This window comes from Scophthalmus maximus, chromosome 14 (assembly GCF_022379125.1).
Source record: "Scophthalmus maximus strain ysfricsl-2021 chromosome 14, ASM2237912v1, whole genome shotgun sequence".
NCBI classification, from domain to species: domain Eukaryota; kingdom Metazoa; phylum Chordata; class Actinopteri; order Pleuronectiformes; family Scophthalmidae; genus Scophthalmus; species Scophthalmus maximus.
In genome coordinates, this window is record NC_061528.1 from 16,882,278 (window position 1) to 16,906,807 (window position 24,530).

Genomic DNA, 24,530 nt, shown 5'->3' on the forward strand with positions numbered 1-24,530 from the left:
GATAAAAACCTCAAAATATTCCTTAATTACTGTATTGACTAGGCCGGCTCTAATCATATATATTAATCAGATTAAACTATAGTTTTATTTTACTCTTTTCTTCATTTACTATGTCCCTGAATTCATCTTCCACCCTGTTAGTATGTACTTTCTCGCCAACCCAAAAAATACTACAATTCCATATAAACCATTTTCAGGAAGGGACATAGGCTATTTTATGGAGACTGTTTATCCGATCAAACTTTTTTTTTTTTAAAAAAGACGTGACATAATCATAGAAGTTTTGTTGATCTGTAGACGGGTAGCTAGCAATTGTTGATCACACAATCTAAGATTTGTGTATTTTGTGTTGCAAATTGTATATGTATATATATATATATATATATATATACAGTACACAGTATAGGGCCAAATCAGTTATTCTTCAGGGATATAAATATGTAGGAAGAAGAAGTGATTGTGGATCAATTCCACCGTCTTGGTGCAAAAACAAGACAACCACCAAAAAGTGGTAGCCACAGATGCTCTCTCCTTCTCCTTCCCGACCATTTCTTCTCTAGTTTTGTGTTTTGCCAGTCTCCTTGTCACTACTGGTGGTAGCATGAGGTGGTACCTGCAGCCCAATCAGGTTGTGTAGGCTGTCAGAAACAGACTCCATGAGGGAGACATGAGGGCCCCGATGTCCTCTAGTGGGACCTGTGCTCACATCCCAGCACTGTGCAGCTTGATAGGCATTCGCGAGGCAACACTGGAATTGGCAGGTCCTCCATTGGCGCCCTGTTCTCTTTGCAGCGGGTTCACACTAAGCACATGTGACAGGCGCACGGGGCGGACTGGCCATTTGTGTGATTTGGAGAATCACAGAACGGCCGGCAGTCCATGGTGGCTGACGACCGGAGCGCATTCATTTGTTCAATTTTTTCTTTTAGAACGTAAGACAGTTGCCAGGGCAACCGCGCTAATTCAAACATTTGGCGCTTACACACAAAGTAAACACCCACGAAGAAGAAGAAAGACCAGTGAACCAGAGATAATACAGTGATAAAGAGCGGCAAGCAGTGTGTGAAAAGTGTGTGACGGACAGCTTTCTTGCAAGATTAGCAAGATTAGTAAAAATGTCTCCAGCAGTGGAGAGTACATTTACATTACATTAGATTCAGTACATTCAGAGCAGCCTCTCTGCTGCCCTTATATACAGTATAAAAGGTATGTCTGAAAACTATCTTAATTTCTTTGAGGATCACAAAACATACGTATGATAGGGGTAATTAAAGGAAAATCAAAATACAGACATGATTATGGTCTTAGATATATGAGTAAAAAATCTGATACATTGTAATATCCTCAGGAAATAAACTCTTCCAGGAACTACAGCACACAATTGTTTACAAGAGCTTTAAGTTTCCTCATAGATCTAGCCTCCTTAAATGCAAACTTCACCAGATTGATGGATTTAACTAAGGAATGTACAAAATTGCACCTTCTGTTGTGGGTCAGAGTCCAGGGCTGTTTTTCAGTCCCAGTCCGCCCCTGGACAGGCCTGAAAGAGTCTGGAGACGCCGTCATGCTGGCCGTAACATCATCCAGCATGACCGGTTTGGTGCTGGGCCAGTGGTGGTCTGGGGAGGCACAGGCCAGAGTGTGTAGGCAGTTCCTGGATGACGAAGGCATTGATGCCATTGACTGGCCCTCTCGTTCCCCTGACCTGAATCCAGTTAAGCACCGATGGCGTCATGGCCCGGCTAGGACCAAGGCTTCTGTTTCTTGTGGACCTTTTCGGACTCTTGTGAACTTTGTGAACCTTTGTTTCTTCGTGCACTTTGCATTCGACTCCTGTGATCGGCCTTCCTTGTGTGTCTCGGCTTATGTAAAGATTCTTTCTTGTGATCCCTTGTCTTTTGTTCATCTTGAGCTTTGTATTTCCTGTTTTATTTTGTAATTCATTTCCTGTGCTCCTGTGACTGGTTTTCTGTTACTTCACGTTTCTTGTGATTCCCTGTGATCGTCTGCACCTGTTCCCAATGTGTCTCACAGTCACCTGTGTCTCATTGCCTGTGCCGTCTTGTGTGTATATAGTCCCTGTGCCTCACTTTGTTCTTGTTGGATCGTCTGTCTGTCTCTGCTCCGCTCTGTTTCTAGCCCCGGTGTCTGGTTTTCTCTGTGGAGCAATGCAATGCCCTGCATCACACTCGGTGCTTTTTTGCCCACGTACCTGTTCTGAAGTTCTCGATCTCCTACGTTTCAGTTTTTGATTATTTTTGACCCCCCCCCCCCCATACCTGCATTTTGGGTCAAGCCTAACCAAAACCTGCCATATGGGACGTTGTGTATCGGGCATCCGACACTGCTAAGTACCGCCAGACTCTCCAGGAGCTCACCGATGGGCGACTGTGACTCGGTGGTCCTCTAAACCATAGGTTGACGGTTTTATCCCAACTTCCCCCAGTACGCAAGCCCATGTGTCCTTGGGCAAGACACTTAACCCTGAATTGCCTCTGACGGCACTTCAGACAGGGAATGAATGTGTATGAATGTGACAGAAAAGACGAGGTAAATAGCAGCCCTGTATGAATGGGTGAATGTGACTTGTCCTGTAAAGCGCTTTGAGTGAACAATGCGACTAGAAAAGCGCTTTATAAATAAAGTCCATTACTGATGGACCCCCAGGACACCATCAGCTGACTCATCAGGAGCACCAGACCTTTGTCGGGTGGTCATAAAGGTGCAAGTTGGATCAGCTACTATTTTAAATATTTTTCTTTGATTTTCAGTGTGATTTTGAATCCAGCGCTCAATGGGTTGATGATTTGAATGCTTAATTCAAGTTGACTTAATAATAATAATAATAAATTTATTTTATATAGCGCTTTTCATGGTACTCAAAGACACTTTACAGTAAGACCAGCACATACATCACATTAAAAACAGATAAGAAATAAAACCAACACATAAAACAATCATATTAAAAGCAATTAAAAAACAATAAAACAAGTAACTATCAGGTGAGAAATGTAAGAATATTGTATGTGGAAAGCTAATCTGAAGAGGTGTGCTTTGAATGTGTCCAGGTTAGTACAGTCACAGATGTGTATGGGTTGGGTGTTCCAGAGGGAGGGGGCTGCAATGGTGAAAGTCACCCCAGGTACGGTGCTTGGTCCTGAGTGGTGGGGAGAGAGGGTTTGCATCAGAGGAGCGGAGGTTACGGGGGGGATTGTGGCGGTGGAGCAGGTCTGTGCGGTAGGAAGGAGCCTGGTTATGGAGGGCTTTGTGGCTGAGGAGGAGGACTTTAAAATGGATGCAAGTGAGAACTATGTGCAAATGTGCAAATTAAATCCAACTTGTTCATTTTGGGGGATCTCACCAGCAGGCAACCCTGAGCACTGGTGTGCTATGTGCAGCAGCACAGTCAGTTCTAAGGCAGTTGGAGCTTCTTTGAGGCCAATCATGGCAACAGGGCCCCCGGATGGAGTTGGGGGGACCCTGAAGCGGTCAAGTAACTGGCTAGTGTGTTTATTTGTCAGTGAGAACAGTGTTGAAGCAAATGTCAACCTGTAACACTGGTTTTCCACCCTGTTAAGTTACATTCCACCCTGTTACACAACTCATTTATAATAATAATTTGACTACAATGTTAAATGTGTGGGATATTTTTGTGTTATTCTGGGTGGTGAGGAGCATTTATAGTATACATATAGCTCTCTGTGATCATTTAGTAATAAAATTGGATCCATCCTTCCCCCACAGGTCCAGACAGAGATCAAGAAAACGTGGACACACTGGAAACTGGCCTTTGAGTGGGAGGGCCCGGTGGTCTGCGGCCGCTACCAATACGGCTCCGTGGTTGTCGGACTGAACAACAACAGCACCAGCAGTCAGTCCCACCTGGCGGGTGGTGCGCCCTCCACCCGCTCCACCACGCTCGTGTCGAGCCGCGTTTACCGGCGCACGGGCCCCCCTGTGGTCAGCATGCACGCCACTCTGCCGGGTTACGTGATCAGCAACTCGGACCCCTCCATACCGGAGGAACCCGAGGACAGTGGTCCAAAGCGGGTGGACGACATCTCGCTGAAGGAAAATCTGCCTGTTCTAATCACGAGCGCAACAGCCGAGGATGAGGAGGAAACGCTGTAGCAGTCATCCAATGTCAAGAGAGGCTTTAGAGACTGATGGACATTTCATTGCAGGGGGGGTCGAAGGCAAACAAAGTTTGACCGTGTACAAGAAATTGAAAAAAATGTCTTGAACCTGATGAATTTATGGAATGGACTTTAAATACTTAATCGCGAATAAGTAAGTAAGCAGCCACAGTGTCTGGATATCACCAGTGGGCGTGCTAAAATCAGAACTTCTTCTTTCAAATTCAGAGGAAAACACGCTCATGGTCATGGTGAAAAATTAAAAGTAATAAATATCGAGCGATCGTCTGGCACACGCAGTGAACCTGAGCTGCTGGTGTTGAAAGCAAAATCTTGTTCATTCTCAATGCTGGCTGTTATCGATCGCCAATAAAAATTGTTTGCGCGTGAGCATAATTTTGTTGGAGACAAGAGTGTGAGGTGCCACACAAATGCAGCTTACTCAATCAAAAAACTGTGAAAGTCTGATTTCAGCATTTTCTGCTGTTTCCTTGATTGTATTAAACAGGAGTGCGTCGCCTGACTATAACGATAAGCCGGGGAGAAGTAGGGAAAAAAGTACACAAACAGATGAAACAAAAACATAACTAGAATTACCACCTCCCGGTTGTATGCCTCCGCCAGCCAGTCAAGTTGCAGTTTACATCCATGTCTGACCAGGACCCGACTCATATATGCAGTGAAGAGATAATTTCACTTAGTAATAGGTAGTATTGTTTTTTTTTTTTATTAAGAGGTATTAATTCTCAAGTAATGGCCAGAAATTATGTTGTGAGATCACTGACCTTTGACCAACATATTCTAGCCAGGTCAGTCCAAAATGAAAGTGACTTTGGACTAATGTGAAGACATTTCCTCAAGGCATTCTTAGGGATATCAAGGTTGTGAGTTAAAAAAAAGAGGTGTTCTGAGATATCACATCAACGCAAGTGGGATAGACGACCCCAAGAAAAGCCCAATGCCCCAGCTGACGCCAGCGAAGAGGCATAAAAACAAGTGAAAAGAAAATGGCGGCAGAACCACCAACCCGGACAGCTGTAGAATAAAAGTAATCTCTTGGAGTGATTTGTTGAAACTCGTAGTGTTCACATAATTTGTCCATACAGTAGGTGAATGTACAACATTTCTTTCACCCAGTCCAAAAGAACATTTTCAGTAATTCACTGGAGTTATTTAACCGCCCTCAAGTGAGAGGACAACACATCCTGATGTGAAATCTTTTTTTTGTATGTCGGTGAACTACTGTAATGTAATGCTTGCTCGTCAGCCGTCGCCGCATTTTGTGAAGAGAACCCTGCTCCCCATGGAACTAACTTTTGCGACTTCAGACTTAGGTGAAAATGAAAATCGAAGATCACTAACTTTCCAAGAGACGCATTGATGTGCAAGTTGCGCACAGATGATTTTTTTATACTCACTATATAATGCCAGGTTTACCACTTCTTAGGAAAGCCATGGAAATTGTACAGGCAGCATTAAAATCCTGAATGCTTCTATTATTGACAATCCCGGATTGTGCTCACTGTGAAGGGCTGCACTTACTTGGTGGTAGCTGAATGGTTCGATGTCCTCGTTGTGCATGTTTTTCAGTGTTGTTCGTGTGCCTCGTGCACCAGCCGAAGCTTTAAAAACCGAATCTGAAAGGAGTCTTTGTAATCTTCTCTGTCCATGTACTAAGTGCAGCCGTTTTGTTTTTTTTCTCCCTTCTGTGATATTTGATTGTGACTCTCTCTCCTCTCTGTCCCTTCTCGCTCCACCTCTTCCTCCCAACACATTCTGCTAATAAATGTTTAATATTTTCAACCGATACCCGTTGAGCGATATTCTAGCTGGGATCGGCCTTGTTTTTACGATTACGAGGGGAAATCCACCTGTCCGCAAAGTGAAGCCAATGCGTCAGTACCGGAAGCCTGTATTCTCTGGGATCACCAGCAGAGGGCGACTCCACAGGTTGCAATAAGAAGTCCGTTTCAATAGAGGTCAATGAGAAAATGACTCTACTTCTCATTTGATTTATAACGTCAGTAAACTCATCTCCTGATGAGTTTATGGTCTCAATCTCTAGTTTCAAGTCTTCTCCAATACATTTCGTAAATGATGGTCTCATTTAGGGTAAAATCGGCGATAAGGCAGAGTATACATTGGGGCGTTGATACCGTGTGACTGCACGACGAGTGATGGAGGTTGCAAAACGTCCCGCTTACTTCTAGATTTAAAAACAAAACAAAACGGCGCTGGCCAAAATCCCCCTCGCTGGTGACGCAGTCTGGTGTTTCTTCACACTTTGTTTGAGACACAATGAACTCAATTGGATGACAGTAAAAATGATTAACACGCTCAGAGCGCTTTCATGACAAAATACAACATTCAAAAAAAAGAAAGAAATGAATACCAACAAACCCTCGTGAAGTTACAAGAATTTAACTTCTTGTCCTCACCGTATGTCTTTTATATTTGCTTTTTGAGACATTGCTTTCGTATGCATGTTTGTTCTGGAGCCCTGCAACACTCTCTGGGGTAGAAAACACAAAACACAGGAATAGGCAGGCTACATTTTGTTCACAATGCTCTCTTGTGAAACTACTCTGCCAAGGGGCTGTTAAAAGTTGCCAAATGTGCCAACACTGAGGTGGCTGAAAGTGTCGTCGGGTTGCCTTGAGACCAATTTACGTTACGTGCAGCAGAATGGAGGTCCAGGATGAAAAGGAGATCACCTGTGATTCGCAGGAAAAAAAAGCCACATGGTAATTTATATAATTCTAAGGATTTTATAACTGGGAGGGGAGATGCTGTCACTACTTAGAAGTGAGAGGCAGGTAACATTTAACATCATGGAGCAACAAGAACATCACATTTTCCTTCGTATAATGTCATCGGAAGGCCTTTCGACAAACAGCGATGAGAACCCATTTCTCTTAGAATGCAGGAGTTGGCCACAGTTGCGAGGAAGGCGTGAAATTACATTGTCATTCGGGCCCCACCACTGGAGCTAAGAGGATTTATAGAAGGTGCGTCTCGTCACCGTCCGGGGACTGAAAGACGACAACAACCAACGACTCTCCGTGACTCACCAGGAACATAATCATTCATCATTTTTCATTCCGGGCGGGGGGAGATCCAAGGCTGCACACATATTCAAGTATGGACTTGGTGCAGTCATGAGGACGGTGGGACGCACGCACACACACACACAGAGATCAGAGTGGTCCACAAACCTACACCGGTGCGTGGCTGAGGGTCCTTCCGTGTGCCACTGTCCCCTCTGACATCAGTGTTTCCCTTTGAGGCAGAAGAGATTTGAACCAGTTAGCTGTGATCACCTTTCGGAACTTACTTGGGCTTCATACATTACACCATTAAAATGTTTCCAAAGCTATATATCTAACATGCATTCCACAGATTTCGCAAGTGATTTTAAAATCTTGTCACGTGTTTATGGGTTTTTCATGGGTACTTATTGAACACCCCCCCCCCATTTTAACGGTAAAGTCATTCGATCGTCATGAAGCGTTGTATTTGTGGAATAATACAGCCAATTCATAGACGAGTACCAAAAAAAGAGTTCCAAAGAAAGTACGTCCTTTGGAATTTTGTTTCATACTCATTTGTGTCTGTGCGTTGAAAAATCCACAGCTACTGTGAGAGACTGAACGCTGTTCAGAACAAAACCATTTTACAGTATAGCCACAGCAGCAGGCGGGACATGACGATCGGATTGTCCTTTCTTTTACCGTTTCCAACCCCTCTCCCGCAAATTTGGATTTGATCGACACAAATCCTTGGGGAATCTCCCCTTGCCCCCATGGACTGAACCCTTATTGTCAGGATGTGCGCCACATGAAACAGGAGGAGACAAAGAAAGAAGGGAGTGCAAGTCATTTGTGGTCCGTGTGTGGCGAAGCCGACGTTGTCCTTGGCCTTCGGAGATGTTACATGAATACTCTTCTGCTTTATTGATTTGGCTTTCCGTTCAACCCCTTCAAAATAATATGATATTTTCGATCAAGTAAAATGACAATTCAATACTGCTGTGTATTATAAACTGTTCATCAGCTGATCTAATCCCTGTGACTTGGCACGAGGGCGTTTTGTGTGGAAAAAATGCGAGGTGCACATACTCAACGTGGTCCAAACAGAGCACAGCGTTTCCCCTTTCGTATTAATTTTACTCGAAAATACGAGGCAGAAATTTCAGGATTTGATGCCCCGGATGTTTCAAAGTCGCCAAGGATAATATAGCTGATCCATTTCTATGCACTAATGTCAGTGAATTGTGACGGTTGATGCAAGAGATGAACAGAATGCTCCCCCTGGAAGCCCTGGCAGCAGAACTGTTGCCACATGTTCTCGTCCACCTCCATCGACTGCTGTCAAATGGCAGCCGGGTGGTAATTATGACTCATTTACATAATACTGCTGCCTTTTTAAACCACAGGATGAAAGGGGTAATTGCACCCGGCAACACACTGGCCCGCCTCACTTCTGCGAGATACCCCGTACTTATCTCGGTTTCCCCAGGCACAACGCGGGGTCCATTTCAAAGTATCGTGCGGAGGAACTCGACCCGACTGCTCCGAGGCCCTGACCTCCTCCAACACCTCCAGGTTGTTCATGTACGATTAGAACTGTCTGTGCCTTACCTCACCGCAACAGTGCCCTTGTGACTGAGAGAGAGCCAATACCCTGAGATGAGAAGAGACTGTGATAGCAGCCGTTTAATACCCGTTTTGTGTCAAAGCAGTGGTCAGGTCACGATGTCACAGGGGGTACAATGCACACGCACTAGACCACACATAGGACCCATTAATATATACCCGTGAATGGCGAAACCTAATTGTAGAGGCTCAAGCAGTTCCCATTAGACGTCCTCTGCAAAAATGAAAGCGCTTGACCCGCGCTGACCCACTGGTGAGTTGCCAACCACTCACACGTTGTGGGTGTTTAATCCAACATTTGCCAACATTTGGAGAAAACTGAGCAAGGCTATTTACTCTGTTGGTCTTCTCAGTAGGAATATAAAGAATGAGGAAAAAAAAGAATGTATTTATATAGGTATGAATATAAGGTTTTATCAAAATGAACACGAAAGATGGATTGAAAAACTGTTTGATTTTAACAGGGCGTGTGTCACCATCCTGGAGGACCAGGAGCTCGTGGTGAACTGGCCGACGTCTTTAAAAGACTTTGTGTTTTCCTTGTGGACATTACTATTTAGTAATGCTTTCATTTATCAATTTTGTACCTATTGTGTTTTGTTTTATATTGAGTTTAGGTGTTTTTTCTGTTTTATTTTGACATGCACATCCTGTTCTTTGGTCTGTCATTTTACTGCTCTGGTACGGTTGAATTGTCAAATTTGCTTAGGAAGTTTCCTAAATCTTGACGTGATACAGGAGTATTTGATCGGCAGCCATGATAAGAGCTGTTCGGATTCTCTAAATGCACAGGAAAGGAGCTTCAATGCTTCCTTTCCTATCTCCTTTAGCATAAGGCACAATGGAGCTTCTTATGTGAAAGGAAAGGAGAAATAGACGCCCCACAATTCATTGTGGCTGCGATATTTAAGGTGGCGCGCCGTGCACGGACGTAAACGGTTCAATCCGAAGAGACGCACGTCATCATGGAAGTTACCGTTACGTATAATCACATGTAAACACGGTGGTAAAACACTCTCAAAAAGTGCTGGATGGAGCCGTTGCGTTTTATTTTTGGGAAATTTGTAGTTTCACCATGGCAGAAGCACCTCAATAACATCTGCCGTCGCATGATGACGTAGTGTAGGGAAAGTGGAGTAGGATTCTCTGAGCACCGCTGTCGCGTTTTCCTTTTGTAAGTCCCATGAGTCGTCCATTATACCTTTCCTTGACCTCGTGACCTTTTTCCACTGAGGTCAAGGAATTGGAGATAGGAAGGGCAATTCGACCGCGCCCCTGGTGTTTCCCGCTTCTGCGATTGTCTGCCCCGCCCCAATTGTGTTTGCTCTGGCTTTTCTTTGCAGTTTTGTTCCTGTTTTTTTCCTGAGATATTAACCTCAGTTGGATTTTACTGTAATTAAATTCACCATTACTTCTGCAGTCTGCATTTGGCTCCTACTTCGCCTATCACAATCCGGACAGTTTGGACAACATCAAACAAGCTGAAAACAGGCAAAAGTCACGTGCATCGCTATTTTTACACACTGTACTTATTTGATCCTTGAGTGAAAATGAAATAAAAAGTGTTTATGTAAAAGATTTATTTGGTACCATTAATGGTCTGTTTGTTTTTTTCTCAATAGGCATCTAAAAGTATTCAGTAATTACCTCTTCCGCCTATATTGGCGATGGCAGAGTGTGCCATCCCTGTGCTGAATACAACAAGGGATACATGATGCCTTCAAGTAATGCGGCACAATTTGACAATCTTTTCTTAATTAAGATGCTGCTCATGCAAACCCAAACAGCCCGTTGCTACTGCTTCAAATTAGTGTTTAACTGGCGGGCCGTGAAATAGCTGTTCATGTTGATAATCAAAATACGAAGACAGCATTACATTTAGGCTTTTCTTTTTTGTCAGTGGCAGTATTGAAATGTATGATTTTTTTAATCTCCAACTTTTTAGCAAGGGAACGGGTAATCAGATCATGGTTGACTAATCCATCTATGCAGCTTTATCATTTAAGGGTCACGGCTCCTATCAAACTTGCAACTGCCATGGTCACAACAGGAGTCGCCAAATGAAAAAGGACTGAAACATGGAAAGGACTGGAACCTGGAAATCTTCTAACAATTTCCATCATCACAGTTCAGACGACTAAAAGAAATGAAAATACAGCTGTTTTGCCATAGTGGTCATTAATTGACCAAACACATTACATTTTACATACATATTATAATGGAACAAAGACACGCATTAAAAAAACGAATAATAATTATATATTTTTTCATGCAGTGAAAAACAAGCCTACTAGTGAGTATATTTCCTGATGTAGATGTGGCAACGAAATAGTTAACACATCTACTTTTAAATATATTCAGAAAATTGACTCTTCTGATATATTATACAGTATAGAGTATTTTCTAGGGCTTCGTTTGTATGCTTTCAGAGCTATTTTTGAATTTGTATTTATTTGTCTTTGTTGTAAGAGAACATGAGCTGTGTGGTGTAGCATTACTATTTGCTTCCTTCGTAAGGTAAAATAATAAATGTGCATTAAAATGTTCTCCAAAGAAACATCTCATTCACAACAAAAAAACAGCAGAGCAAGTCTGTTGTGAGAGATCGTTACCTGTCGGCACACATTCACAAAGACGGCCAGCACGCCTCCGAGCAAGCAACGAACATGAACAAGTGGCTGTGTGGATATTAGTGCACTTAAAATATCCCAAAACACCCAGAGATATGTTGCATGAAAAACATCAAGGGTTCGGTGAGTTGTTAGAAGTATGAAAGATGTTTACGAGAGGAGATTTCTGCTGGTGTTGAGGGTCGGGCCACTGCTGCCAGTCGTGTCCGGCCCCCTGGGGTCTTTTTTATCGTCATATCTGATCCCAAAAAAACTGTAGATTTTCTTCAGCATCAGGTCGACGATCTCCTTCTCCTCCGAGGGCTTGGCAAAAGAGGAGAGGAAAAAAGCAGAAAGAGAATTGCCCAAAATGACATTGCAATACATTGCATGCGTATGACTATAAAAACAATGCTTAGAAAGGATTTTGGTTGAAAAAAAATCCTTGATTTCACGTTTGAGTAATGACTCCTGATAAAGTTTACCTTGTGATCGGTCTGCTCCTGCTTGAAAGCCACAAGGATGACTGAGATGAGGAGATTGAGCACCACGAATGTCATGAACACGATGCAGGAACCAATGAGCAGTCCACCAAGCAGGGGGGTGTAGTCCAAGACCTGGCAAACAGTGCATCACTCACTTTGAGCTCAAGCCGGCTGCGTAATCCCGCTTCATGCACACGATTATTGGTTCACGATTCTGCAGTCACCACCTTCTGTGTCTATTTTTTCGCAAACTATCTATCTGGTGTGTAGGAGAGGAACTCACTCACCTCACTGTAGTTAAAGATGCCTATCTGCAGGCTAATGATGGTGAGAAGAGCGTCCGCGAACGTTCTATAGGAGGATATCTTCCAGCCGTAGATCACGTTGCACTAGAAAGACACGGGTCAGGTCATACCCCTCTGTGATTCATTTCTGCCACTCAAACGGGAAGTTTCATTAAATAGATCATTTTGGAGATGATGGGCCGAGATTAGTTCATCAGTCTTCTTTCACCCCATTTCCATATTTCCATTTCAACCATAGATTACTGCAAAAGATTAGATAAGAAGATTGAATTCAAGAATATATTAAGTTCCACCTCCCGCTGGACCACCATCATCCCTATACTACAGAGCCTCCCGTCTCATGCCGTCCCGCCTGGTGCCGTCCCAGAGCTTCTACTTTTTAAAATAAAAGCTTGCGTCTGGTCCGCTATGTCTTCTTCGTACTTTGGTGTTTTTGAACTAAAAGGTAACGGCAATCATGCGAATGAATAAAATACCTAAAAATATGTATGTCTATGAGATAAATGCAGACTATAGACAAACCAAAAATCCATTATATGCCTGCAGCCCCAAAATGATGTATCTCCCAGAGATAGAACATACTGTAACAACAGTGGATACCTCGAGCGGGATTTGATACCACGTCTAAAACAATGTTTCTACCAGACTGCTGGAATACATGAAGATCACAGAATGGATTTTTAGTCTGTCTACCGTCTGTATTTATCTTATAGACGGATAACTTATCTTTTTGGTAAAATCACTAACTGTGAGGCAAGAATTGACATTCTTGGAAATGTAACAGTAGTAGGAAACGAAAAGTGATATGTTAACAGTATTAAAAAATGTCTCCCTGTCATTTAACTAGTTCTGATGATGGTGACTTATAGGGTTCTTACACACATCAAGCGTGACTCAAGAGTCTTTGCCTCCATCACACTGACACAGCTTTTCCAAATGCAGGCACTCGTGCGAAAGCAAATTTCAAATTAACTGCAGAAAAGATCCTTCCAGCCCAAGATTGAGGGGTCTGCTTGTGTTGGGAGTGGAACCGTTTCCTGCGCATATGAAAAACACCTGTTATTGAGCGGGTAAAACCCTTTTGGGCATTCTTTTTGATTAGCAAAAAAGTGGATTTGGACACACCCTAAATGAACTTGCGCCATGCGCTTTAGACCACCTACTTAGATCGGTGAAATAGTTCTTGCCCCTGTGCTGAATAAGAAATGGAAAGACAGGGATCTCCGTTAAAGCGGCAAGTCATGGACGGGATACTCACAGCAGTGGAATATGCTACCAACATGATCCCGATGACCACGAGGAAGCTGGATATGTCGCCCCACGCCCGCTGCAGTGTGGCCGTGAGCATGTTCATCTTGGGGTTGAGTCTGAGCAGGTGCCACAGTTTGACAGTGGCGAGCATGAGCACGAAGGCGATCAGGTAACTAAGCACCGAATCCGCGGCAGCCGTCTCATGAAAGCTGACAAACCTGCGCACACGGTAAAGTTTTGAGCGATCACCGGCGGCGGACGAACCACTCGGAACTTTAAGTTCTGAGTTAAAAGTTAGGATCTGGAAACTCTGTTAAAGGGGCAGTAAGCGATGAAGTTGTTGTTGCTGTGATATTACTGCTATGGCCTTGCTGCGAACCTGCGACTTCAGATATGGGAGACAGCCATAACCACTAGGCCAAAACCCACCGGCACGTCTCTTAAGGCGTCGACAAAATGCACTCGCAGTGTTGTGTGTTGCGGTCTGCACCATTTTTTTTTTTTTTTGATTTACAGAGAAAGCCCATATTTTTTTTCCGGGGCACACACAAAAGCGACGGCTAACGGACTGTGAGGAAATAGTCACAGATTTTTACGCAACGAAAAAGTGTATTGCTTTAGAAACGCGTAATGCCCCTTTACATGAATATATTTCCCCTGAATAGAAGTAAAGTTCAAGTACCTCAAATATTGACTATCCAAAAACATACAACAAAAAAATCTAACAACACTACATAATAGTCTAATGATTAACAAACTAGAAATAAGAAGAAACCAAAAGGGCCGATCTAAAAATTGTAGAAAAAACACCTGAACTTCAATATAAACAGCTTCTACATTTGTGATGGTGTTGACTTGACACTGTTTTTTTTAGCTTTAGCACAGTAAAGGATGGTCTCACTGGTCTCTGTGGTTTTGGTAGTAAGTCATATCGCGGTTTCCAATCAGGGTCCTCGTGATGAAAACAGCCACGGCACTCCAGCTCAGTATGATGATGGACAACTCCAGAAGGTTCCACTTGCTCCTGAAGTAAGCCCCGCCCTGCTGCTTCATTAATTTGCCCTTCCAGGAAAAATAAGTACACAAGTACAGTATCACAACAGGAGCCAGTTTGTGTGCCTGACCATGGTTCAGCTCCATGCATTTCATAGGAAGAAAAATACTGCGACACAAGTAAAAAAAATACATGTACTGTATATGTCATATGTCATGAATCTTATGACTTAAACAATTTTTTTATATCTGTTTGTTGACAGAAAGATCAACTGTTACATGAAAATGTGGATAAAGGTTTGACAGCTTCAACTATAAAAAGTTTTCAATTATATATTTTTTTAGATTTATAAAACATGTTCGTTTTCACAAGTTAATAATATTTGATTATGAGACTTACATTAGACTCATTGATTTATTTATTTTTTAACCTTATTGGTATTTATGTAAGACTAATATTTTTCAGGGCTGCACGGTGGTGTAGCAGCAAGAAGGTTCTGGGTTCGAATCCCGGTTCAAACCAACTCTCCGGCTTCCTCCCACAGTCCAAAGACATGCAGAATGGGGTTAGGTAAACTGGAGACTCTAAATTGACTGTAGGTGTGAATGTGAGAGTGAGTGGTTCTTCGTCTCTGTATGTGGCCCTGCGATAGGCTGGCGACCTGTCCAGGGTGAAACCCGCCTCTCGCCCAATGTCAGCTGGGATTGGTTGCAGCGCCCCCGCGACCCTCAAATGGATAAAGTGGTAGATGATGGTTGGATGGATAATATTTTTCAGGAAAATCTAAATGTGGCAAATTAAAATGCTTTTTAAAATAAATTTAAATAACAGATGAAAAAAATATTTAGGAGTCAGTTTACACTTTGTTAAATATTTGGATGTGGACACTGCATTTGTGCATTGTGGGTTGATATGTAGTAATTATGAGTGACTTAAAACATTGAAAAACAAACTCCTGTATTATATTTTGTCAAGTGCAGTAGTATTTCCGTGTGTTAATGAACACAAAAATGCACAATACCTGTTTGGATCCATGGATCCAGTCCCTGTTTCATTGTGGAATCAACCCCTTCAAGACTACAGTGGAGTTTTTGTGGTTGAAATGCCACTGCCAAAATGTGTTTGCACCTTTCTTAAAATCTATCTTTGTCTGTGTCTCGGCTTCACCTTTCATCCGTCTGCCTGCTCAGCTACTGTATTTAGCCAGTCTCCGTCTGAACTTCTCATGGAAATGACACAACGCAGAATCTGTAATCCAGCTCGGGATACAGAGCGATGCCGAGCTCGGCTCGTGTGTCCTGGTCTTCAGAGCCAAACCTCAGATCCTCCTGACAACCATCCTCAGTTCAAATATCTTTTGCAAGTTTTACAAGAAAACTCATTAAACTTTTCAAGTTCTCGTGTCTTGCATTCAGAGCCTGGCGCCTCAACATCTCTGAAATTAGGGTTATTGTTGGACGCATATGACATAAACTAAAATGACCATAAATATAGAAGGACGACAGCAAAATTGCCGTATGACTCACCGCTGTGCTAATGAAAGATATGAAAGGAAATCGTCTTGCAAATAGAGAGTGCTGTTGCATCCTCACAAGCATATTAACGCCGTCATTGACACATTGCTGTTACAGTTGTCAGACATTTTTCTTCTTATGCAATAAAACAATACAAGAGGCGTATGAGCCATAATTCACTATGGGGGAGAGATTACAGGAAACACCATGAAGAGCTGAAAAAGGTTTTGACGGCTGCGTCCAGTCAGCTGTAAGGTAAGTCTCTCTAATGATAATGATTATGATGATGTTCTGTTTGTTGTTAGCAGGATCATACAAAAACTATTGGCGGAGGGGTGAGCCATTTGGAGCGTATCCAGATAAACAGGCATATCCAGGAATCTTGATTTTTTTTTTAACTTTCTTTAACATGGCAAGATAAAAAGCCATTGGTCTCGGCGGAGGTACTGCGTGTGCTCGCCGAGCGCAATTCTCGTCCTTGTTAAATAAATTCCAGTCTCCCATCGACTATTCTGTGACAGAGGGTTCATGTGAAAAGACTAATGAGCCCTGCCTGCATGGTCTGGGCTCAGTCGGAGCTTGTGAAGCCCTCTGTGTATAAAGAAACCCACGCTCGTCTCTATTAACACAAGGATTCCCAGTTACCTGCAGGAACATGTAATAGATGATGAAAAGCACGTATGTGACCTCGGCAGCCATAACGAAGATGTGAAGACTACCAGTTGACTGGTAAAGACGGACACTCTGCAGCTCACTGTGCAACTGAAATGCCCCTACAAAACAAAGAGGAACAGTTTTGTCTGAATAGACGCTGGCTCTATGTGAAAGTGAAGAAAGAACAAAATTGAACATAGTCACACAATTGAACGATTCACAGGTTGGTCGGATGATTTGACAATTTTCAGAGGAAAAAACACTCAACCTTACCTACAGCCGTGGTCTCCAACAAGAGGGTGACAATGCCGAAGAGGTTCACATTAGCATTGTAAATGGTGAACTCCACGATGAAGGCCCTTGTGTACACATCCAGCCATTTGTTCCTGAACAGATACTCGATGGTTCTGCGAAATGAAGTGCACAGGGAGGTTTAATCCGCAATAACCCCTCATCTCTACAGCTGCCACTGTGTTCAAATTGTATATCTCATGACAGCCCTGGTCATCAGCATAACACATTTTTACATCGACATATTTACCTGCTGGCATTTTTTAAATCGGGGCCAAGCTCCGCCACAAAGCCCCCTCCCCTGTAGACCACCATTTTTCCCCACAGAGGGCGAGCTCTGAGCCGAGCCTGCGCCTGGTACGTCCAGGGGCCAGATGTGCTCATGGTGGCATTACCGCCGAGGGACTGGTTCCAGCCAGAGTCATAGGAGCCTGTGTCCTCCACCTCCCGCGAATATGGCGCGTGACAGTCCGACACGAGCTGCAGCATGGAGCCCGCGATCTGACAGGAGCTCCTCTGCACCCTCAGCTGACGGAGACGGGCGTTACCCACCAGCCTGGAGTTGCCGTCCGTGATGAATCCTGGAACACAGCATTTTAAAGTTTCTTTTGCCTAATTGACATTGGGATTAATCATTTTTAATTTTAGGTCTGTGATCTCTCTAAACCAGGGTCTGTTTGCTTTCTTGTACTACGTATTCCTCTATGTAAAGCTATTTCTCAAAGCTTATTTGTTTCACTTAATGACGTCGATGATAATGGTTATTATTATTTTGTGTTTGAATAATGTGACCCAGGAAGACAAAATATGCATCCCTTTAGAAGTGATATAACACCGGCTCAACTTTACCCATTGTACCAGTGGGTAGAACAATTTTGACCAGGTAAGTGTATTTTTTTTTACTTTTCCCATACTAAAATATGCTCAAGTTGACCTAGTGTTTGAAAAATTCACTCATTAAGCGTTTACCTAAAAAATTTTGTCCTGCAATCTGCGTCGAAACTATGCTTTCTAAGAGATTCAGCTTATCTCTGATTTCAGTAGCTTGAGAGCCTGATTGTGGATTGTTCCGGCGATTAATCAGCGATTAATGACCCAGCTCAAACTGCAGATCCCTTCTAAACAACTGATCCGGCTGAAAATTGAGCTGATTTGCATTCAAAATCGGGCAGCACTTGTCCTGCTGTGGAGTAAAAAAAATATTACAGGATACAATAATCATGGACAATCAATAACACACTGTGACATGTGATTGGACCACGTTGATTAGACAATAGAGAATTACATCACACAACAGCATGATATACAGTAAATAACACTTAATATCCAGACATTAAAATATTAACACATTTCCCTAATTGATAATTGGCCATGTTAACAATCAATAGTGAGAGATCTTGAAGAAATAATGAAACACAGCAGCCTTTTTAACCACTGACACAAAAATCTGATTAAATGATTATGTATGTAAATGAAATACAACCCTGGCCGCTATTTTCTGTATCTATCAAGGACAATCACAAGACAATCTCACACCTTATTATTATTTCTTTTTTAGAAATGAAACATGAGGTGAAGAGCCGCGCTGTGCAAGGAGGCAGAACAGTTGAGAGATGCAAGAGTTTGCAATTTATCAATGTAAACAGCACTAGGCATAATCATTTGGAACTGAAATGGAAAAACGATCAACACGTCAAATAAAGTCTTATGCAAAACAAAGACTCACAATTGAAAAGGCTGAAATTGGTTCGCATTCCTCTTGACTGATGCATAGAATAAATTGTCTTTGTGAATAGATTTCAATATGGAACAGTGTGAATAGAATTTACAAACATGCACACACACCACATTGAAGTTTCAACAGACAAAAAAAATGTCTGCAAAGTGATGACACAACACAGGGGGCTGATTCTCCACCCCTCTCCAGGAGGGACACGCGTTTTCTTTTTTACCTGGATAAGCTCCAAAGAGGTTACTGAGCAGAGATGTGTTGGCCCACGCGAACACGTCCCCGAGGCTCATGCTGCGTGAGAGGCCGCCGCCGAAGCTCTTCCTGATGTGCTGGTGCAGGAAAAACGCATTGGGATCTCTCTGGCCGTGCGCCACCAGCAGCAGCATCCACATGAAGCCCGTGTAGACTGAAACACACGACGCCGCATATTTCAGTCAAAAATAAATCTTAAAATTCGTCATGCAGAAACAGGCCTGGGTGTGATTTTGTATTGTGAGCTGTGTGTTGCTTGTTTTGTCGTTTGTGCGTTACTTTGGATTTTGATTTTTTTTTGTACTTTGCATGCATTCCTTCGGTCACCGGCCCGTGCTCCCTGTCTGTTGAGTTTAGTTTTTTTTACCTGTTTGCTTCCTGACGGGAAAAAATGGAAACCCTACCGGAAAAAAGATCTACTTGTCAGAGAAGCTTGAGCCAGTGTCTTAATAAAGAAACAAGCGGCAAGAACAGGAGGATGGTGGTGTGAGCTCTAAGCTTCCGCAGGGAAGTTCAAGTTTAAGTGTATGCATCAGTTGTGAAGTTTTTTTCCCCCCCGAGTACTGAATGTTGCCCATTAGGCCCCCAAAAATTGCAGGACACTTCTGCATCCACTCGAGTACGTGAGGGTCGAAAAAGGATCCGTGAGAGGTCGATGTCAGGCGTCAATTCCGAGTGATCTGGTTCTTGGAATACGCGAATGCCGTCTGAAATACCCCCGGGAAGATTCAAAAAAACAAAACATCAGTGTGTCTGCTTACTGAATATCTCTCTGAGGAGGGCAAAGGCTTTCTGCTCCATGATCTTGTTCCTTTTCATTCTGTCAACGTCTGCAGGAGGAGGAGGCTCGTAAAGATTCCGATCTTCTCGGACTGTCTGCTGGTCCTTGCAATCCCCTGTGGGCAAAGACGACGTTTGCTTGTTTGTTGTGAAACCAGAACAGAACGAAGCGACTGTATATCTTGTCGTCATTTTTTTTTATACCTGCGTTCGAGTCAAATGTCACGTTTTGAAAATCCTCCTCATCAACTTTCTTTATCACGAGCGCAAAGAACGCTGCGAGACACAGAACCTGTGGTAGGGGGCACGGGCGTAAGTGAATGCAGATGTTCATTCCAAAATGAGTCGAGGGAAGGAGGAGGAGGAGGGAGGGGGGGAGGCACGTTTTCTTTTTCACCTTCAGTGGCTGAATGACGAGGATGCTCTGGAAAAAGGACACAATCATGGATACCAGCCAGCTGATGGAACGCTCCTTCCCGAATTTCAAACCATAAATCATCGTGAAGTATCCCGCCACGGAACTGGTAGCGATCACAAGCAGCCAGCCGACGAAAATGAACCACCAGGGTAGCCCTCCGCGACAGCACCCACTTTTCTTCCGATCACCGCCACCACCAGTGCTGCCGGCAAGACTCGACCTGCAAGTGACAGGAGCGAGAGAAAACCCTTCACTTAAATACAGATCTCGTCTGCAGCCCAATTACTGGATTAGAGCTCCGTGAATCTTTTACTTCATGTTAAAAGGCGCATACTCCAGGATTCCACGTGTGGCTTCGTGAACCGATAATCCTGAGTGACTGATGAAGATATTAAACTCGAGGTTTGGCAAGTTTCAGCCCATCACTCGGGAAGTACAGAGCATTTCGAGGAATGGGCACAACTGCCGTCGTGTATGAGAGGGACGGGAGAAGATTATCTCTCGCGTGTGTATGAGCCAATTTGCTACAATTTGGGATATACAGGGTGCAACTTATCACGGTAACGGTAACAATTTGAGGACTGCTGTAAAAGTTATTTTAATATCAAACCTAATTGTGGACAGGGGCCATTTTGTTCATAAAGCCTTCAACAAAATGCCCCGAGGCAGCAGCGGCTACGCTCTTAACCTGAAGGTCAGCTTGAGTGTCCTTGAAATAAAAAACAAGGTGTGGTTTCTTTCCAATGAGCGACTTCAGTACTTCTTTTGGGGGAGTCCGTCTACGTTGGCGCCGCTGGGTTTGAGGAGCTGATCTTCGAGGAAACCCTTTATGCCCTGGACTTGCTGCAGCGCCTGGCTGTAGCTGTGCGCACTGGGGAAGCCGGAGGATCCCAGCAGGCTCAGCTCTTTGTCGATGTGGCACAGCTGCCTGTACAGATACTGGACTTTGTTGCTCTTCTGAACGCCCTCCACGTCTGTCGCAGGGTGAACACTAGCACTGCTCACTGCATCTGAAAATACAGTTGTTTTTAATAAACCAATCAAGCAGAGTCTCCCTCTGTACCGAAGGCAGTTCTTCAACAGTTACAGTAGGCACATGTTGCAAGTATATGACTTGTTGATTTTTGGATGGCTCCGTGGTTTCTTCTTCAGCTGTTGCGTGTTTCAGAGTTGGACAATTGCAGTAATACATTTTGGTGGAGAGGAAAACATGTTGAACAAAATGGGTGGCTGGAACCTCTCCCAGGGATCCCCAGCAGGGAATAGAGTGCTTGTTATGTGCACCAATTTATTCAAAGGATCTTCTGCATTATCCCCTGAGACCCATTACTGTATATGTGATGCTATATCTGAACTGAAAAACACTCAACATTGTACATATGTATACGTATATTAATTATAATCCACTACTTCCTGAATATTTATGGATTTTTCCTTGGAATATTACTCCAACTCCTGTGGGGGTTTTTTGTTTTTAAATTCCAGTCCTGTATGGAATACTGTTTTAGCCAATATTAAATAAATGAATAAATACATGAATAAATAAATAAATATGTCTATGAAATACATCCTGTAATAAATAAATGAGGGAATAAAAAGAAATATATTAATAAAATATAAATGGATAATAAATAAATTAGATTTATTTCAGGGTACTTTTAATTCATAAGTCCACACTGATTTATTTCAAGAGACTTCTATATCAAGTCAATATTTAATTATTTCCGGGGATTTTTATTTCCTAATACCACATTTATTTATTTCCCTCTATTTATACTGCTCTCCATATACCCTGAAGCACACTAGCCACCACTTTTAAAATCTGCCTGGACAATTGGTGAGTCTACCTCAGAATGACTGAATGAGCTGATTCACATAAAAGCAACTGGTCACATACAGTATGGGCATATAATTTGGTACTGTGATGATGTGTACTCTTTGCAAGTACATCTCCAACACTGTAAGCTGCCTACTTAAAAAAAACCCCTCCGTCTGTCTCGTCCCCGGCGGCCCCCTTAACTGTGATATGATGAGCGTAGACCACGGACTGTTGGAGCCATTGCTTAAATATGCAGCGGGTAATTAGAGATAAAGTGTAGTTAACTGAATGGAACCTCACTGGAACTTTACCAGCATGTGGTCTTTAGAGCTCCACAGACAGAGCTGCATCCAATATCCACACTAGAACCCACCTGAGGGTTGAGACTGAACACGGTCGGCGCCGTCACCGGTTTTGTAATTCCGTCTGACAAAATCGTCCACCGCAGATAGGACAGCGTTGATATCATGTTGTTGTCCCGGCCCAAACTCTGTAGACTCTGTAAATGGTATGTTGCTTTTGGCGGACAGAAAGAGCGAATGGGCAATTCTGGTAATGTCCTGTGAGCGAAAACATTCAAATGCTGAAGTGATTTCCTACATAAAGTGACAATGGACCAAATAAAAGACTGTTTTTGAGATGAATTCATTCATTCATTTCATCATTTGTGTGCTGTCCATTTAGCAGCATTCAATACTCAGTGCAATAGTTCTACACATGAATCACCTACCTTGATGATAAGGTCTAAAGTGACATTGACCTTCTTGTCGTTGGAGGCGGTCTGTGAGGACGGAGTCTGCGGACATGGTTTTTCTTGTCGGCGCTTGCAGCAGGACGTCTCCCGGGGTCGGGTGTGTCTGAAGATGCTGACGATGAGGATGTTCACTGGAAACATGACGAGTGAACTCTGAACTCCAACCATGAACTGCTGCCAGGTAAACTCGAAGTGACCTGAGACCAGAGACGGTGAGTGAGAGGGAGAGAGAGAGAGAGAGATGTGGTTGAACTGCACGTGCACACCAATTTGGCAATAATATCATGGTTAGTTTTATACAGAGCCGCAGAGCAAATAACCAGCAGCTTTACAAGATCATCAAGTGGAGTGCTGAAAAGCCTGACCCCTGTAGTGAAATTGTTCTGTACCCAGGTCCATGGTCTGCTCAGACGGATCAGTTGGGATGCCATAAAACATGATGCTGGTCAGCATTGTGCAGAGCAGCAGGGAGAAACAGCAGGACACTCTCTGCACACAAGTGAAGGTGCTACTCGGTGGCCGGCTGATCACAGAGTACCAGAGGTGTCCGTCCCTTAAATCCTTCGTTGTCTTCATGAAGAACAGATTACTGTTGAATAGGAGCAACAGAGCATTTCAACCCTACATGAACTGCCAGCCTAAAATGGATTAGCTTCCCACTTTAATCTCTTGTCAGTTCATTTACCCAGGTAATAAACCTCAGTGTAGAGAACCATAGCTTCATAAAAAAAGAAAAAGAGAGCTATAAATCCTGAGTAAATCCCAACCTCAGTGTGCAGGCTGACTCAACTGGGATTATGGAGCGACAGTTTTTGATTCCATTTCATTTTATCAACTGCAGTTGAGTTCGAATACATTGTAAATCAGTCTGAAGCTAAATATAAAACATAAACAAACACAGCACAATGCAGCACGTACGCTTTTTACCCTCATGCTACATACTGGCATATTTCAAAAAATGATCTTGTGCTTGAACTAGAACTAAACTTGCCATCATTCCAATAAAAATTTGAACCAGCTATAGCATTTCATTTGAATTTGACCTATGCGCTTACATTCTCATTCAAATTCATATCAAAAACTCCTGTTAGGGGTTTACATTCAGCCTTCAGACTCACTTTGCTGCTCATGTAACTCAAAGTACCTTTAAGCCTCACCTGAAACTCTTCAAATCCATCTCGCTTGAGACAGGAAAAACTTGATCAAGACAACAATTGCCCACGTCTATGGCCAGCCAGGAGTTGCATAGAAAATGCCACTTCTGGTTCGTCTGTACATCCTGCACCGTGACATGGCCAACATACCTGAGAAAAAGCAGTCGGTGTAAGTTATTCAACACCACGTGAGTACATAATATATATACCTACGTGCTCTAGCTCACAATAACTATATTACTTATTTAGACTACTTCACAAAATTCAATGTGAACATTTCACTGTTTGCGTACCAGGCAGGATGGCTCCCTGTGTTGTTGTGCCACAGCCTGAGGCTCTGCAGGTCTCCCAGGGAGAAGGGCGTCGTCAGCAGGAACATATCCACCGCGCCGCTCTCAAACAGACGTTTCTTTGGGTCTGCCAGGTGGTGTGGCTCACTGTTTCCATCAGCACCCAGCAGAGTTAGGGTTACCTGAAACAGTTCAGTGATCTTTACGTTGAAAAGTGCGAGACAGATATAAATGCACCTAATCCACATCCACGTACAGTATGAAAGGAATGGGAACAGTTGGTACTGACGAAAGAAAATGAGCAAGGAAGATCAAATGAGTTTATTTTGGTCAAATTTGTCCAATAAGAAGAAGAATTCCATTAAGTCAGAAAGTCCAACAGATTGTACATGATGACATATGTTTACATGAATACACATGACATTTTATCAAGCAAG

The 24,530-nt window shown here is 43.1% G+C and overlaps 2 protein-coding genes across 2 annotated transcripts in view; one reads left to right on the top strand and one right to left on the bottom strand.

The window, feature by feature from the left end:
- The window catches only part of pth2ra (parathyroid hormone 2 receptor a), a 30,054-nt gene extending 24,168 nt beyond the window's left edge, over nt 1-5,886 (top strand). The window contains exon 12 of the mRNA XM_035604803.2: nt 3,745-5,886. Within this exon, the coding sequence (XP_035460696.2) occupies nt 3,745-4,131 (387 nt within the window). The 3' untranslated portion in view covers nt 4,132-5,886. The remainder of the gene's footprint in view (nt 1-3,744) is intronic.
- A 3,823-nt stretch (nt 5,887-9,709) lies between these two features.
- LOC118283108 (polycystic kidney disease protein 1-like 2) overlaps nt 9,710-24,530 on the bottom strand; it is a 31,921-nt gene continuing 17,100 nt past the window's right edge. Inside the window, exons 22-39 of the mRNA XM_047337134.1 lie at nt 24,097-24,275; nt 23,807-23,953; nt 23,039-23,238; nt 22,626-22,846; nt 22,269-22,455; nt 20,837-21,086; nt 20,056-20,296; nt 19,863-19,950; nt 19,640-19,774; nt 18,847-19,032; nt 17,145-17,475; nt 16,877-17,010; nt 16,595-16,722; nt 14,343-14,503; nt 13,449-13,659; nt 12,173-12,274; nt 11,886-12,017; nt 9,710-11,724 (exon numbers count right to left, since the gene is read on the bottom strand). Coding sequence (XP_047193090.1) covers nt 11,572-11,724; nt 11,886-12,017; nt 12,173-12,274; nt 13,449-13,659; nt 14,343-14,503; nt 16,595-16,722; nt 16,877-17,010; nt 17,145-17,475; nt 18,847-19,032; nt 19,640-19,774; nt 19,863-19,950; nt 20,056-20,296; nt 20,837-21,086; nt 22,269-22,455; nt 22,626-22,846; nt 23,039-23,238; nt 23,807-23,953; nt 24,097-24,275 — 3,186 coding nt within the window. The 3' untranslated portion in view covers nt 9,710-11,571. The remainder of the gene's footprint in view (nt 11,725-11,885; nt 12,018-12,172; nt 12,275-13,448; nt 13,660-14,342; nt 14,504-16,594; nt 16,723-16,876; nt 17,011-17,144; nt 17,476-18,846; nt 19,033-19,639; nt 19,775-19,862; nt 19,951-20,055; nt 20,297-20,836; nt 21,087-22,268; nt 22,456-22,625; nt 22,847-23,038; nt 23,239-23,806; nt 23,954-24,096; nt 24,276-24,530) is intronic.